Source organism: Polypterus senegalus, chromosome 1 (assembly GCF_016835505.1).
Source record: "Polypterus senegalus isolate Bchr_013 chromosome 1, ASM1683550v1, whole genome shotgun sequence".
Taxonomy (NCBI): Eukaryota; Metazoa; Chordata; class Cladistia; order Polypteriformes; family Polypteridae; genus Polypterus; species Polypterus senegalus.
Window position 1 is genome coordinate 129,163,774 of NC_053154.1, and position 18,031 is coordinate 129,181,804.

The 18,031-nt window shown below is 34.9% G+C and overlaps 1 protein-coding gene across 19 annotated transcripts in view; it reads right to left on the reverse strand.

Moving 5' to 3' along the window:
* The window catches only part of mbnl1 (muscleblind-like splicing regulator 1), a 163,028-nt gene that overhangs the window by 18,303 nt on the left and 126,694 nt on the right, over positions 1 to 18,031 (reverse strand). For 10 of the 19 annotated variants that reach the window (XM_039757790.1, XM_039757658.1, XM_039757736.1 and 7 more), the window contains 2 exons: positions 12,298 to 12,507; positions 11,069 to 11,140 (listed from right to left, as the gene is read on the reverse strand). In XM_039757790.1, coding sequence (XP_039613724.1) covers positions 11,069 to 11,140; positions 12,298 to 12,507 — 282 coding nt within the window. The remainder of the gene's footprint in view (positions 1 to 11,068; positions 11,141 to 12,297; positions 12,508 to 18,031) is intronic. The other 9 variants (XM_039757774.1, XM_039757764.1, XM_039757712.1 and 6 more) reach the window with 2 other exon arrangements.

The window sequence follows — 18,031 nt, forward strand, 5'->3', positions numbered from 1 at the left end:
TTTTAATAAACAATTAGTGGTTTACTTTATCAAAAATTTTAGAAATGAACAGATTTTTACCACTTAAGTTTAATGTGTATAAGTGATCATATCCATTGTAGATATGCAGTTAGCTAATTTAGTGCATCCTCAATATGAGTTAAAAAAAATTACTACTACTTTATGAACCAATATTTATTATATATTTTAATTAGCCTGATTCTGTAAGTAGCTTTTGTTTTGTTTATAGAATATTTGCTAATAAATAACAAAAATTTGAATTCTTGAACATGGACAATATCAAGTACAAACATTTAGGAAAAACCAAAGGTTCTAAAGTACCTAACAAGACACTTGAAAAATTGTTCATTAAATTTTCTGAACCTGTTTTTTCACAATAGAGAATAATTCTGATTCTGCCTTTGAATCCCAAACCTGGTTACTGTCTTTGTGGAGTTTGCACATTTTTCCCTGTCTGTGTGGGATATTCCAGTTTTTTTTCCACATCCCCAGATTATGTCTGTTACGTCAACCGTGGTGACATGGAATTGGATTAAATGGGTGGGTTAAGTGGGTTTAGAATGCCATGTTACAGTAATACTGAGTAACAAAATAGTGGCATTACTCGGTTCTTGCTGATAATATATCCTGTGTAAGTAGTAAACTGTGTTAACGGCAATATGTACATCATAATTTATTCCTGGTAATTTATTTAACATTCAGTACATTTTATGTCAGCTGTAATAAAAAATAATGACCCAATTAAATCGGATTTTAAATATTACTATTGAATAAAAACTGTGTGGTAATGCCCCACAACCAAAAATACAGTACTTTAAGGAGCTCAAAAAATGAAGAAACAGGGTGCAATAATTACACTTTGCCTGAAGAAGGGGCTTGTGCTGCCTCAAAAGCTTGCATAAAGTAATCTTAGTCAATAAAATGTGTCAATTTGCTTCACTTTTATTGCATCCATAAATGGCTGTCATGGTACATCATGAAAATTTCAAGTGAGATGCAGTCCGGGTCTGGGCCATCCTGTTAGTGTGTCTGACCTTGGCAATTGTGAGAAGACAATGCTACAGAAAAAGTCCACCCCATTGTTTTACTTCCTTTCATTGTGTATTTTATCATAACTACTTGTGTAAAAAGATTAATCTTCAGTTTAAAGTTTGTTAGAAAAAAATTTCCAAATGTAAAAATACACAATTGTTAACTAGCGGGGTGTAGTTTGTGCAATTTGTTAATTAAACTGAATAATTAACAAACTAAAATATTTACAGCATACAGGTTAAATGTATAATAACACTTTGGGTAACCTCTGTACTTTATGCTTACATCATATTATCAACGACAAATGCAGCTTAATTTTTTAATTACAGTGATCCCTCGCTATATCACGCTTCGACTTTCGCGGCTTCACTCTATCACGATTTTTTCCTCATATACACTTACGTCACTACGCATGCGCTTTCTGAGAACTTTTATCTAAGCGCCACGATGACTCCTAAACGTGCTGCTTTTTCTAAGCCTTCTGACAATAAAACTAAGTGCCGGAGGAAGATGCTTGCTATCCAGGAGAAGGTGAAACTCTTGGATATGATCAAAGATGGCAATACCCTACAAAAGCCTCCTCACGCATATGAAAAGACAGCACCAGCAACTGCCTATCAAGATGTTCTTCAGCCGCACCCCCAGATACCCACTGCCTAGTCTTAGTACTCCTTCAGCAGAAGAAGACAACGATGCATCTGCTGAATATACTGCACCACCTGAAGACTCTACTACTGAGGTCGTGCCTTCATAGGTTAGTGGTTGTGTGTAAGAACTGAGTGTGTGTGTAATTAAATGTACAGTACAATAATCTACTATATAAAACCGGTCGGGATTGTCTTTCTGTCCCGTGAGTGCAAAGCGTAGCAGTGTTCTGCTTATCACAGACTTACTACTTGCAGCTTGCGGTACGAAGCGACGCGATGTGAGCAGAGTTCTGCTGCTCCCATCATCCCCTTGCTTTTGTGCGCTGGAAAAATAGACAAAATTATGTCTCTGGAAATAATTAATGTTGATGGAGTACTAATGCCTCACCGCGTAGTAAATATCAGGGGATATGGTGCTTGCTTATTCTCATCTATAGCTTATTTAGTGCATGAAACTCCGTCTTTAGCTGTACAGATTCGGGTTGACATTGTACGACTTTGGACAGGCACTCGAGGGGATAAAAAAAACTTTTTTTCGGGAGATGTTATGAATGGGCACTTTAATGTTCTCATTCCCTACACTTACAGTACATGCCTGATGTACACATGGAGTGCACACAAATTGAGGATAAAAGTCGGTCGCCTTAAAAGACGGGTGAGCCTAGTAATAATATATTTGTAACGTCTAATATGTCTTATTTTCTCTAATATATTGGGTAATACGAGTGTAATGGTGACTAAAGTGTGTTATTTCATATCTAGAGGGCTCTAATAATGTTAAAAAACGTATTTAGAAGGTCGTAAACAGGTTTTCTATACTCTAACTACAAAAATATTCGATTTATAAATAAAGAATCCTACTTTGCGAAAATTCATTTATCACGGTACAGTCTGGAACGGATTAACCGTGATAAACGAGGGTTCACTGTATTTGACTTTGAAAAATAAATTATGTTAATGACTCAGTTGAAAATTACTTTTAATACATTGCTTTCAGCAGCAGAAATACAGAAGTATACAGAACATTACTGCCATAAATTGAAATACACTGTATATATCACTGTATATATAATGGAAAGTAGATTCACTCACTCACTCACTGATCTACAAAAACACCACTTCCTGTTTAATTAAAAAGCTGAAATTTGGCAAGAAGATATATCTAGGGCACTAGGTATCAGCTAAGAAATTACATTTCAATATATAAAAATTAGATGGAACCCACAACAGAAAAAAGAAATATCCCAAAAATCTCAAAAACGGTTTGAATGATTTAATTGAAATGTGGTGACTTTAGAGAAAAAAGACAATTAGCGAACATGTGTTTGTTACTGCAAGTTTTATTTATTGATATTTCTTATTATTATGAAAACATACAAGCTCTGACCTGTGCTGATAGGGTGCTTCATGCAAACCAAGGACCTAACAAAATTATTTGACAGGCCACACAAATCTTACTACTAACCAAAGGGCAGCTAAAGATTAACTGCTGTCTGGTACAGGAGAAAAAAAATGTGATCACCTTGTGAAATTGAAAGAGAAAAGTTCGAGGAAGATAAAAAGCTCAATGATCAGCAAGCACTGTATTTTGCTGTTGATTAATGGATGTGTACCAGCTCTCATCTTGGTTATTTATTCCGCCCAATCAACCTTCAGCCCGTGGGGTTGAAAACTACAATGGAGACTGACACCAAAATCTTGCTCTTTACTTGCACTGATTAAATTGCATAATACCCTAACGTTGGCCTTACATCATGCCAATTGAATTTCTGATGGAAAAGCCACAGAAATTGTGTTGTGATGCTTAAAGCTACTGCTCCACTCTCCTACCTCTTCACGTTAATACATCAGTGTAACACATAGGGTACTGGCACTTACATATATCTACTTTAAGTACTGCTTCATATCTGTGGACTTTAAAGAGGGACTACATATAACTGAAGAAAAATACAAAAAGAAATATTGTACTTGAGTGAATGAAGTAAACAAAAGAAAATCATAAACATCTAATAATGATAATATATACTCAAATTTTGCATTATACTTTTTGATTACACGTTTCAATCCAAAAGAAAACATTTTCTTATAAAATTATATTTTACAAATGACCACCAATAAAAGACAAGCCACTAGGAACAGCAGGAACTGATCCAATGTAGGAATGTTTTACTCATGGACAATTATGTATAGCACGTACAAGTAAACAGCTCCAGTGACCTAATAACATTATCATCACTTATTATTTGATTGAGGTCTTCAACCAACATGACTTGAAACATTTGAGAAATAAATGGTACTATTTTTCCAATTAGAGCATAGGCAAATGAAGTGACTTGCCCACAGTCATATAGTGTCCACGGCAGTATCTGAACCCACAACCTTAGGTTTTGAAGTCCTAGGTCCAAAGCCTTAACCACTACACCACACTGCCTGCCAATAGTATTAGCCCTTAAAAAAAATAATACTACAAAAACTGCATGCAAGTACTCTCTAATCTTCTGGTAAATTTATAACTGTAACTTGTAACTAAGTTTTTCAAGACTGACTCTGGTTCTTACAACCATTAACTGAAAAAATGGTATTCAGAAAAAAAAAAAAAAAAAGATGTCTAAGGGCTCATTTATACTTGACGTTGAGAAAGCGTACGCACCCGCATCATGGCTGCCACGCGTTCCCAGCATTCATTTGACGCGTCCTCTGAGCAGGTCCTCAGAAATTAACGCGATGTGTGCGCGAGTTGCAGTAACAGCAAAAAGTCATGGGGCGCAGTGTGATAAAAGTCGTAACATGACGTCAGGTTCTCTGTTTATTATCTACATGTGACAGAAAGCCGCTATGCGGATCCTAGTAGGTTTGATGTGCGCGGTTTGATGTTTGATGAATGATTCAATGTGGTGAAGCATAATGCCGACATACAAATGAAGAAAGTGGTGCTTTTATATTCAAGTGTTGCATATTCCTGATTGTAATGACACGATAAATTTTAAAAGTCTCATGTACCATCTTTTTTTCTGGAGCTTCCTACTGGCCGGACAGCAGCAATCGCCACACAGAACACATTAAATTTATGATATTCCAACTCTCTGCACATTTAGAATTCTAAGATTTATACTTGATATCACTTTCACAATGAAATGTATTAAAGTATGTATGTTACCCTTTATAGATAAATCATTAATTTCATTTAAATAATGAACACTGCTAATAATTACACATGTGGGGGTGACATGGTGGTGGAGCGGTAGCATTGCTATCTCGCAGGGAGTCACGTCGCTGCTATTCCCTGCCTGGAGTTTACATGTTTTCCTGCTGGGTTTCCACAGTGTGCTCCAGTTTCCTTCCAAAGAAATGTAGATTTAGTGACACTAAAATGACGCTAGTGTTTGTGTGCTTGTATTCACCTTGCGATGAGCTGATGCCCTGTTCAGGGATTGTTTCAGCCTCGTGCCCGATGCTTGCTGGAATGGACACATCCCTGGACTGATGGATTTAATCATTAAACATCCTTTACAGAGATATTGTGATAAGGTGTCATCAGAATTTAATGGGTGTTCCAGGCAATTCACAACACAGTGAAGCAGAACCTATTCTCACCGTGATAATATCTTTCACTGCCACCTGGTGGATTCCTCCAGATTTACGTAAAGTACGCTCGCAATTATAAACAGTAAAACGCTTGTGTAGCAGGAGCGTCCCCTGCAGCATGCATCACATCGCATGAAGTATAAACTCGGCCTAAGACCACTTGGAAGCAAGCACTTGGATGATAACTAATTTTTTGAAAGCTTTCATAAAAACTTGTAGGAATTGAGACAGATGTACATCTATCAAGACATCTTTTAAAATCACAGGAAATTGAATTTTAGACCTGTAATTCCTGTATTTGATTTTCTATAATTCTTCTACACTTGCTCTGTTAATACTCATTTTGATTAGCCTTCATATTACAGTTTTCATTGACTATTATGACACTGTTTATTATGTAAAGCTTTTTATGATGCTTTTGGTTATGAAAAATATGCCAAAACAAGTCAGTTAATTACTCATTAATGTCAGTGCTGGGGGGAATCAGCTCTGAATGAATCATAATAAACCGGAAAAGAGATTTCTGGTTTTCAAGAAGTCTGCCACCTTTTCAAAAATAACTACTCCTGCCAAGTATTTACATGTTTTTATATATATATACAGTATATAATCATGGTATTCGTATTCTGAATCACAACCTGCTTGTATGGGTGGTTACCTACCAGGTAACACTTGTGGTTGGTCTGCAAGTCAGCAAACATCCGCCACGGTGCCCTCTTTCAGTTGCGAGAAGATCATAGAATGGTTGAATAGTTTTACTGTCAAATAATGCAAAGAGTATGCAACACGTGTTTCGCCCTAATTCTGGGCTCATCAGGCGTACACACTCACTGCACCCCCTCTCGGGGAACTGAACCTCAGATGTCAGCGGCGGAGCCTCTTTACATTGTGCCACGGTGTGTAGTTCGTTTATTTGACATGTAGATCGGGGTAATTACGTTCATGGCATTCGTAGTCTAAATCACAATCTGATTGTATGGGTGGCAACAGTGGTTTTAATCGATTCCATTCTTTACTTTCTGTAGGGATAACACACTGGCTACAACTGCTACAATATGATGTAGTTGTTCAAGTATTGCCTTGTGCCACTAGTTATGACCTCATAGTGAGCACAACTCTAGATGCTTAATATAGTAAACTCTGACGTAATTAAAAGCAACATACACTTAAAAGGGCAGAGTACTAATCAATTGAAAAATATAAGGAAGTTAAAACAATAAGTATTTAGACACAGAGAGGAGTCTATAAATAGCCTGCTATCAAGGAAAACAAAGTTGCTCATGTCTGGATCTGGGGAGGTGTTTTGTTCCAACACAGTTTCTTAATTAGAATGGAGTTATGGGTGGCAATTTTGTATTTCATTTTAGTTAACTTACTTATTAATATTCAACAACCTAAATTGCTTCTGTAAGCCTTAAACAGTTGAATTCACTGTTTTAATAGCTTCATATTTTCTTAAGTACCTGCCAATTAACAATGAGATATAAATGGCAAAAGAACCAACGGTTCACAATCTAAGTTCATCCCATTTATGCCTGTTTGTCTTCATCATGAAGCATTTGTTTTAATAAAGCATTTGGCAAGAAATCAAACTACATCTTACAAAACAACACCTAAATACCATAAAATTAGAAGAAATACCTAAAAAAAACTGCAGTCTTCCAGAACTGATCTCAAGCAACCTTGAGGCAAACTTTGGTCTACTGTGATGATCTACAGTACTATATATCAATTATTCACGAAATCCAAAGTATAGGCCCACTCCTTCACTGTCACATTAAAAAGTTAACAACCTCAAAACTTACCCCTTCTTTATATCTGCCTATTTATTTTCTGAATTTGCAGTGTTGTACATGGATGTTTGCTTTACTGTTTAATATATACTGTCATTTTCTGTTTCTTGTTATACTGTAATATTTTTTGCTTTACAAGTTTAAAAATGCCTGTGACATGAATATTTATAATATAGCAGATAGTGTTCTCCTTCAGTAAAATACATTATTATGTACAGTATGTAACAATATGGTTAACCCCATCAACTCTGACAATATCAGAGGAAAAAAACATTATTTTTGATTTGCTGAATTAATTGCTATTTTAGAGTAAAATACATATTTTATAAGGCAGCTGCAATTGGGTCTAATATTGTAACTTTTTTCTGTACTGGCACTAGCACTGACAGACCTTTGAAAATTGACAAATTGTTTTCATTTGGTACATCCATCAACAGGTATCTGCCAAGAACAATGATTGCTAGAATGAAATGCCACTAATAAGCTACCAGAAGACAATAGCTTGACATCATTATAGAACATCAGACTAGTTTGACATCATTATAGAACATCAGACTATCTTGAATTTTTTGATTGTTTGTTGCCTGCAACAATCATGTGTACATCTGCTGACATGAATCAAGCATGAATGACGAACAGCTCCTGTAAGCTGTTGATGTCTTCTGCTTTGTCCTCTTAGCTTTTATCTCCTTAGAGACCCCCCTTGCCCACACAGTCTTGGACTTCTGCTAGTGTGAATTTTGGAAAAACTGTCAAGCTGATATTGAAGTATTGAATAGCCAACCATAATAAAACAAAATCATATCCTCTAGTGTACATAAACCTTTACTTTAGTTTTCCAGTTAATGTTCCACATCAGATTTCTATATAGCAAATACATTTTAAATTAAATATATAATAATGAATATATGCAAGTTGTTTCTGTTTAAAATAGATGCTTACTTAATTATTTTCCTAATTGCATAGTACAAAAGCTGTATCATATATTAAATAAAATGTTAACTGCATACTAGATATTAGTATAAACACAATAATTAGTAAAATAAATTAGAAATGAAAAAATAATAATGTATACAACCACAACGATGAAGAATTGTACACTGGATAGGCACAGAAGCCATCCAAACAGGGCACAAAGTGCATATACTGTAACTTGTACATAAACAGCAATGTCCAAAAATCATTAGTGTAGCTGTTTTTCTCACCCGACAATACATAATTTATTTTGAAATGATCACTCATAAGGATTTACTTCACAAAAGATTAAAATGATGCATATTTTAATGAACAATGTGATGTAGTAATTTTTTGTAGATATTATTTTAGAAAATTGTCTTTTTATGTCAATTTATATTTGATGAAGTGCCTGAAGATTATTTAAAAAAATTTTAAAACAGAACAACTTTAAATATAAAATGGTCAATATGTATTTTTTTAAAAATAACTATATTATACAGAAAGTAAAGTCCTTCAGTAAAGACTGAAATCATATGCATAATTTCTCCAAATCATGTTCATTATTCAAAATGATTTAAATGCAATACTTCATTCTTTAATCCTAAGTGGTCAAAATGATTGTTACCATAGCAATATGTTTAATATATGGTTGATAGCGTCAAGAATCCCACAGCTAAAGTGCTGACCAGCCCTCAAATATTTAAGGCAAAGTGGATGTAAAGTAAGACCTTTTTACAAGGTTCCATTGTAATATTGCATATATTTTAAAATTCCTCCTTTTGAACCCTTCTGACTTGTAAAGGTTTTTAGAGTTTGTTTTCAAATTCTGCATATTTTCTTTAGTACCAGGCTGAAAACAAATTGTACAATATCTTAATTTTTCAAAAAAGTAACTTCTTTTATCTTTGTGTATTTTCATTGCTTTCATATGAAAAGCATTCATTTTAATATACAAAAGAGTTTCACCAAATTTATAGATAGCAATTTTCCTATTTTACACAGTTTTATTTATTTTCCTATTGTATACATATTTTTTATTTATTTATTTGTTTATATATCTTCTTTTTAATAAAAGGGAATGCATAACTTTAATACTTATAGTTGACATACAAGGCATAGTTTTAATTTTGTAAGCAATGGTTGTGGATAAATAGCATTACAGTTCTCTTGGGGATGATCTGCAATATATGAGATTCATTAAAGCATGTATACAATTAGTGTGAAGAACATTTCACTAAGTCACTGTTGCAGAACAAAAATATCCTAGTAATTGCATGCTGAATGCTAATTGGATATGAAAAAACCCTTATGACATTGTTGATTATGTATTGTTTAAGATGACAAGAGGGCATTCACTGTATAGCGCACACTATTGGTTTTGGATAATATGAACAAAGGCAATCAATGGTGCCTCTTAAAGCATGTATTAATCTGTCATAAGGCATTAATTAATCTCTTGCCGTGAACTATGCAGTGTTTGTTCTTTACCATAACTGTTACCATTAACTGGATTAACTGCAAAATTAAATTAATGTAAAAATTGCATGCTTTTTTATTACTGTCTGAAGGTTTTAATGCTTGACACATCTTTTATCAATATTTTTGATTTTGCTATTTCTTCACAAAATTGTAACATAAAGTATAAAATACTAATGAGAAATGAGACTGGACTACATGTAAGGCAATATAAACTGAAATAACTACATTTTTGTTATCTAAAAATGATAAAAAATAAAATTATTAGTCAATAATATATACAACAACTCAAGTTATCATACAGCATATAAAAAATGAGGTGTTAATTTGTTGAGGACTCCTTATACCTTGATTCAAGCAAAAAGCAAGGTCAACAGCAGTAACATACAAAAATTTACCCTAAAATTAAATAAAAAGGTACAAAACTAATTTTAGTCAAATAAGTCCTGATGACCCCATTTGCTCTATTGTATATCTTTTTAAAAACTCCTGTAACGGTTGTATACAAAACAAATTTTCCTAAATTTGATAGTACACCTAGTCAAAAATGGGATGCACAGTGGAAAGGAAATGTCCACCCAACAACAGTACTTAACAAGGAAGCAAGTATATTTTACTACACATTCTTCCCTATATCAGTGCATTATTGTGGATAGGTGTGTCCTCTTGGTTACATAAGCCTTGTGTTATGTACAAGAAATATTTTCTCGGAACAGATTCAGTACCAATTATCTGATTCATGGCAACTTTGCATGCCCAATGCCATTTAATGTTAATAGTATGGGATCTTCTATGTCATGCACTACACTGAGCTTTGAATTTTTCTATAAAACAACAGCTGGAAAACCTAACAGGTGAAACCTGGGAGAAAGACTGACCAAATGAAAAGTCAGCCTCTATATTGACTTTAGCACTATGCCTTTTTAATTGAAGACAGTTAAGTATGCAAAGAAAAAACTTGCGGAGAAGTTTCTAGGGCAGCACAGTACTCCAAAGCTGATTTATGGCATTGTAGTTAGCTTCCACATGCCATGTTATATTTACATTACCATGTATCCATTCAACTGACACTTAAATCAAAAGCAAATTAGATATCACACACGAATAACACAAGTATTTAAACATTTGTATAGTTGAAACACCAGCAGTGACACTCTCATGATCACACATTGAGGCAGGGAGAGGATTAGACTAGCAATGTTTGGGTTTATATTAAACACCATTTGGTCCCACTGGCTACTTACATGAACCCAAAAGTAAAGATATGCTTCTTTTCAGACAAGAGGAAGGACAAAAGTTTTGAAGAAAAGGACAATGTTTCAACCGAAAGAAACCTAAGAGTGTAGTCTGTGCTGGAGTGAGAACATTATTTTTGAGGGTGGGATAATTGATGACCCACCCAACCAAAGATTCAAACCTGCTAATATACTGCATTGTATGTTCAAAGTGAACTCTTTTTGTTATTTTGTCTCTTTTGAACAGTATGTACCATTCTGTTTAAGTCTTCCTTGTGTGTATGCCTGTGTGTCTTTGTGTATCTGAACAATGCACTTAAAATAAAATATTGGACTTCTTTACCTGTTGTCTGGCCTGGTTTGTGAAGGTGTGCCACAGCTGCCAGGGGGTGCCCTGCCACACCTGAAATGATAGCTTAGGTTTTTTGTAATGCAATGAAAAAAAAAATTCTGATAATTATTATTATTAACATATATTAAATGTTTTACTCTGATGGACCTCAGTGAGGAACACACAGTGCTTCCAAAAGACCATTAAAAGACTAAACATCATTTTATATATGCCGTATGATATATTCTGTCCTCACAGACCACCAATTGAGAACACAATATGATAATACTACTATTTCTGTTTTGGAACAGCTGAACCCCAGGCATATTCTTTATTGCAATGAATGCAGTTCAACCATAATATACAATAAGGAATGAAACTTTAAACTTCATAGGACCTTGTTTTCCCTTGAACTAGCTGACCTGGACAAACAGGTAGTGTATTACACTCCAAAATACATCAAATCAGTAAAGTGAGTTATCTTCTTCAAGCTTTTGGTTTAAGGTGTCTAGTGGGCTCAACATTTCCCCTACTTGCTTAAAGCTGATTTGAAAGTTCAGAGATTCTTTGAAAGAATATCATCTTACACTAAGGCAGTGTTTCTCAATTGATGAACCACAAGTTTAACATTAATGAATATACTATTGCTGGAAATATATAGCTGGAAATAACTATCATTTGCCAGTCAGGACAACTGTATAATTTTCTGAATGCATAACTGTCTATAATTAATAATTTCAAAACAATGATCAATGAATCCCACTATGGCATTTACAGTACTTTATGGCTGGTAACAATGGTTGCTACTAAGCTTTACAATACAATTGAAAAGTATGGTAATATTTTCCTTCTTTGTTTAGACATACTTTAATTCCTTTTTTTGGTCACAAACTAGGATGATTACATTAATTATATCAAACAGGATATTGCTAGTATTTCTTCTTATAACATCACTGATTAAAGGGAAAATAAAAACATCACTCCCAATAAAAAATATAATATTCATTCAGGACTGGTACTGTATACCCCATCAAATTATATTCAACAAATCTACCTAGTTTAGTTTCCTAAAATATACATTTTTAAATATTAAGAGCTTATTTGTCTGAAATGTATATATACTTCAAAGTTAGTTTCATGATGAAAAATATATTGATAATAATTAAAACAAAGCCACTAAACAAGCATAAAAATGAACATAAAATGTACCGATACGTTATATATGTCAATTGAAAGCTTACCTCCAGTCTGTCAGTCCGCATAAGTTTCTGAGCTGCAGCTGCTGCTGCAGCAGGCACAGGAACAGCAGGGTTCCCAGTTACTATCATTTGAGTAGTAGGCAGGATTTCTGCTGGAACCAGGCCAGGAGATACAGGCCCAAGATAAGGGTTGAAAGCTGTTGCGGCTGCTGTGGCATTGGTAACAAGGCTAGGGGTGACAGAAAACATCGGCTGCAAACAAAAATTTGAAAAATATATTTTATTCAAGACAATAAAGAAGTTAATAAATTATTTTAAATTACTGGTAAAAAAGAAATTATTAATGAAAATATAAGCAAAGTTTAATGGTTGACTTGTTTTAATAAAACTGTCACCATAAGTGGGCAAACAATATTTAAGAGTCTTCGTGCACTTCCTAATTTTGCATAGCTATATGTGTATGTGTTTGAGTGTAAATAGATACACTATATATACACTATATATATACACTAGCCATCACCCGTGGCTTGGCCCATGTATTAGTGAAAGAGGACAGTGAAGAGGGCCCTGCCCAGCTCTCTACTCCTGACGTCACTCTTCTCACACCCTTTGACCCGCAGTCTCTGCTTCGGAACAGCATGAATATATTGCTCCTGCAAGCGAACCATGATACTTAGTGTGATGAGAAAGTCGCAAAATCAATGGAATGTTCAAGCAAATTATAGAAAAAAACCTGATATAAATCTGTTAAGTGGTTCTCTCGTGAAAAGTGGAGAGACATACAAATGGGTCTAAAAAACTATAAGAAATTTCGCGCTTGGACCACAAAATTTTTAAAACCATTTCTTAGTGAGCACCTATGGGCCAAGGGTAACCTACATTCCAAATTTCAAGTCCCAAGTCCTCGTGGTTCGGGTGGTTTTGTGATGAGTGAGTCAGTGGTATTTGGCTTTTATATATATAGATATATAAAGACATGTTTCTATCATTATCAACAGTTTGCATATTGAAAGCTTAGAAGCTGTATGTATAGCATATTGTTTTGTAGGCAATATCAAAAAAGATATCTTGTGGCATGAACTTTCTAAAAGTAATACCAATTACATTGATCGCCTTACCAACAGTTTCTGCTTGTTCATTCATGAAATTTACTTGAGCAAACTTTAATTACTGCTTTAGATACTTTTTATTTACTATAGCTGCAAATTTAAACATAGCTCAAGATTGCTGTTTTAATATCTCTCTATTATAAAAAGAAATCCTGTCCTGGAAAGCAAAAGCAAGGCTACGATATGTGATCTTCTCTGAAGACATTTAAAAGACCCGCGAGACCAAAGAGACTTGCCACGGTGCATCTCGCGGGGACCGTAAACATATGACATTGTGCCAAGAGATTGACCAAGGACTGTATCTCAGGGACGCAGAACATGAGATTCTTGCAAGACACGCCCTACTTACAACCAATATCAAATAAGAGCACATCCATAGGCAGCAAAACACTCAGTCGTGTAAAAGCTTTTACCAGCCACAGATCCATGGCTCTTAGCGCATATAAAGCGTATAAAGACAATACGATATAGATGAAACGTTGACGACTATATGAAGAATATAGAGCAGCGCGTAAAGCAGAATTCAAAAGACTCAAAAAAAACATAGGCGCGATACACATGCAGAGGAAGATACAGAATATAAAAGCAGAAAAAAAATAAAGTGTCAAAAAAAAGAAGCTAAAGATCACATTAGAGCAAACAAAGAGAAATGTTTACCGTTATAGAAATAATGGAAAGGCGAATAGAGATCGAATATATGGACATAGGTGATATATATTGTAATGCTTTAGGATAAAAGTTCGCTTTGTCATGGACCTTTATTTAATCAAGTATGTTCAATGGCAGGTGAGATCTAACAATAAGCTATAAAGAAACAAAATGCTATGAAGTAGATGGTATGTAAACTCAGTAGAATATAAGGATTTATAGTAGTCTCTGAATGTGTGCATTATATTTTTGTGGTCGATGATTTTGTCTCCGTTCGTGTTGGTGATTACTGGGATTGCATTGCGGATTTCTTGCTTGTGAATTTGTTGAGCTAAAAGCTTATTACCCGTACCCAGTCTACGTGACCATCATCATCATCAAGCCCTTCCGTGAGAATCCTAAATCCAAAGAGGACTGTTTCATTTATGTTAGGTAGAATGCCCAGAGGGGACTGGGCGGTCTCATGGTCTGGAATCCCTACAGATTTTATTTTTTCTCCAGCCGTCTGGAGTTTTTGTTTTTCTGTCCCCTGGCCATTGAACCTTACTCTTATTCGATGTTAATGTTGATTTATTTTGTTTTATAATTGTGTCTTTCATTTTTCTATTCTTTAATATGTAAAGCACTTTGAGCTACTGTTTGTATGAAAATGTGCTATATAAATAAATGTTGTTGTTGTTGTTGCTTTCTCTCTGTGTTCATCGTAATGATGTCTGGATTTATAAATTAGTTGTTCAGTTTCTTTAGTTGTCAAGAGGTTTAGTTCTGAATACAGAGCCTGCCTTTCCCTATGTAGAGCCTCGCTTGGAAGCCTGGCATGTTCTTCATCTATTCTAGTTATTTCGCTTTTTAGCTCTGCTACTTTCTTGGTTTCTAATTTATTTCTGTGGGAAAGATATGAGATAATCTGTCCTCTTAAGAAGGCCTTAAGAGTTTCCCAGAGTATTCCTGCAGAAATCTCTGAGGATGTATTTGTCTCTAGGAAGAAACTGATTTTTTTGGATATAAATTCTGTACAGTTCTCGACTGCTAATAGAAGGGGGTTGAGACGCCATCTGCGAGGCGAGTGTGTGGGGCATAGTGACTTTAGCTCCAAGATCAGAGGTGCATGGCCAGAAATAACAATAGCATCGTATTTGCAAGATTTAATTGTAGGCAAGAAATTACTATCTATAAAAAAATAATCAATTCTTGAGTAGCAATAATGTACTGGTGAGTAGAAAGAATATGTTCTTGAGTTTGGGTTTAAAAACATCCAGGGGTCTGATAAGTTGTGATTAAGTTGAGACTTTGTAATTATCTTTGCAGTGTTAGATGTTGTCCCCCCTGTGATAGAAGTCCTATCTAATAGTTGATTTAAAACACAATTAAAGTCCCCAGCCATTATAATTTTATGAGTGTTCACATTGGGAATAGATGCAAATAAATTTTATATAAATTCCTTATCATCGACATTAGGTGCATAAGTTACCCATGACCATCACATATCTCCATTCAGGATCCAATAGGCATAGGTGGAGGCATAGGAAGGCATAGGAAGGAGGCATAGGAACAGAGAACCAGAACCACATCTTATAATTTCAAGAATAGCTGCCAAAAATTATTACAGTGCATCTGGAAAGTATTCACAGCACATCACTTTTTCCACATTTTCTTATGTTACAGCCTTATTCCAAAATGGATTAATTTTTTTCCCTCAGAATTCTACACACAACATCCCATAATGACAACGTGAAAAAAGTTTACTTGAGGTTTTTGCAAATTTATTAAAAATGAAAAAACTGAGAAATGACATGTACATACAGTAAGTATTCACAGCCTTTGCTCAATACTTTGTCGATGCACCTTTGGAAGCAATTACAGCCGCAAGTCTTTTTGAATATGATGCCACAAGCTTGGCACACCTATCCTTGGCCAGTTTCGCCCATTCCTCTTTGCAGTACCACTCAAGCTCCATCAGGTTGGATGGGAAGCATCGGTGCACAGCCATTTTATGCTCTCTCCAGAGATGTTCAATCAGATTCAAGTCTGGGCACTCTCTCCACAGAGGATCTCTGCAGCTCTGACAGAGTGATCATCGGGTTCTTGGTCACCTCCCTGACTAAGGCCCTTCTCCCCCGATAGCTCAGTTTAGATGGCCGGCCAGATCTAGGAAGAGCCCTGGTGGTTTCAAACTTCTTCCACTTGCGGATGATGGAGGCCACTGTGCTCATTGGGACCTTCAAAGCAGCAGAAATTTTTCTGTAACCTTCCCCAGATTTGTGAGACAATCCTGTCTCGGAGGTCTACAGACAATTCCTTTGACTTCATGCTTGGTTTGTGCTCTGACATGAACTGTCAACTGTGGGACCTTATATAGACAGGTGTGTGCCTTTCCAAATCATGTCCAATCAACTGAATTTATCACAGGTGGACTCCAATTAAGCCGGAGAAACATCTCAAGGATGATCAGGGGAAACAGGATGCAGCGGAGCTCAATTTTGAGCTTCATGCCAAAGGCTGTGAATACTTATGTACATGTGCTTTCTCTATTTTTTTATTTTTAATAAATTTGCAAAAATCTCAAGTAAACGTTTTTCACATGGTCATTATGGGGTGTTGTGTGTAGAATTCTGAGGAAAAAAATGAATTTAATCCATTTTGGAATAAGGCTGTAATATAACAAAATGTGGAAAAAGCAAAGCGCTGTGAATAATTTCCGGATGCACTGTATATAAACATAATAAATTACAGCTAATCAAGCAGATTATCTTAACTTTTTCTTCCACTGTATTTTTAAAATTTCTAGTCCAAGTATGTGGAAACAATATTATTTATTTTATAATAATTCAATTAAACTTCAGACCATGAAAACTAATGCCACTTCCCCAAAATAATTGCTTACTCAACAGAAAATATTTATATTTTTTTTTAACTACAAGGTGGAATTCTTGATGTGACATCATGGAAATGAAATGTCCATGCTTATTCAAGCAGCACTTGAGTGTATGGCAGAAATCAGCCATGGACAGATGTACAATTCCATTATGCCCTCTCCCCACAATCCTGTACATACATGGGAGTTAATCTGAAATTTCCAATTAACTAATATGTGTCTTTGGAATGTGGGAGGAAAATCTACCTGAGAAAAAATCCTGATAGACACAGGAAAAATGTACAAATTACACACTGTCAACAATCAGACCCAGGATAAGAACACATGCCATTAGACTGGACTGCACCACCATCACACCATCCACTTCTAAAATGAAGGGTAACAAAACTGGATGTTGCAAAACTGAATACCTATTATTTGTCCATTTTTACAGTGCATGCACATGAGACACTAAAACAGAAATGTAAACAATAAAGTGAAATTCAATACTTAAATAGTTTTTGATTGGTAAATGCTGAAACTGAAAGCTGTTAACCTTTAAAATAGAAATAATAAATACATTTGACTTACACTGTGTAACTATTTACCTTTTTGTCATAGCTGAGCTATGCTTTTGAATAATATTAGAGTTTCCCAGTTTTTGTTAATGACAGGTTTTAAATGGTTGTTTACTGCCTAAGACTAAGAAATATTTTGACTATCTGCAGAGTATAATTACATATACTGTACGATGAAGTTAATTTTAATGATGAGGATGTACTAAGAAAAGGTAACACTGAAAGGGTATAGGGTATGTCAATTTTATTTAATTACGTCAGCAGTTTTCATGCTGCTAAAAGGATATGTCCCTGCAATATCTAGTATGAATATTGATTACTAAGGTTTGTAATGAAAATTTAATGATTTCAGCACTAAGATGTTGATACATTTTCAACAACTGAACACCAAAGAAATGTAGCTGCAGCTTGTGAGTTCCTTGCAGAATGTATGATCTGACTCTTTCATTGTGAACCTTGATCCTGATATCTGCTTTTATCTTATCTTGTTCGCAGTCTTGAAATCATCTTTGGCTTCAGCAAATCATACCTAGATTGTCTAACAGACCTATCCACAATTTGCTGTGTCTTGAATACCTGTTAATTAT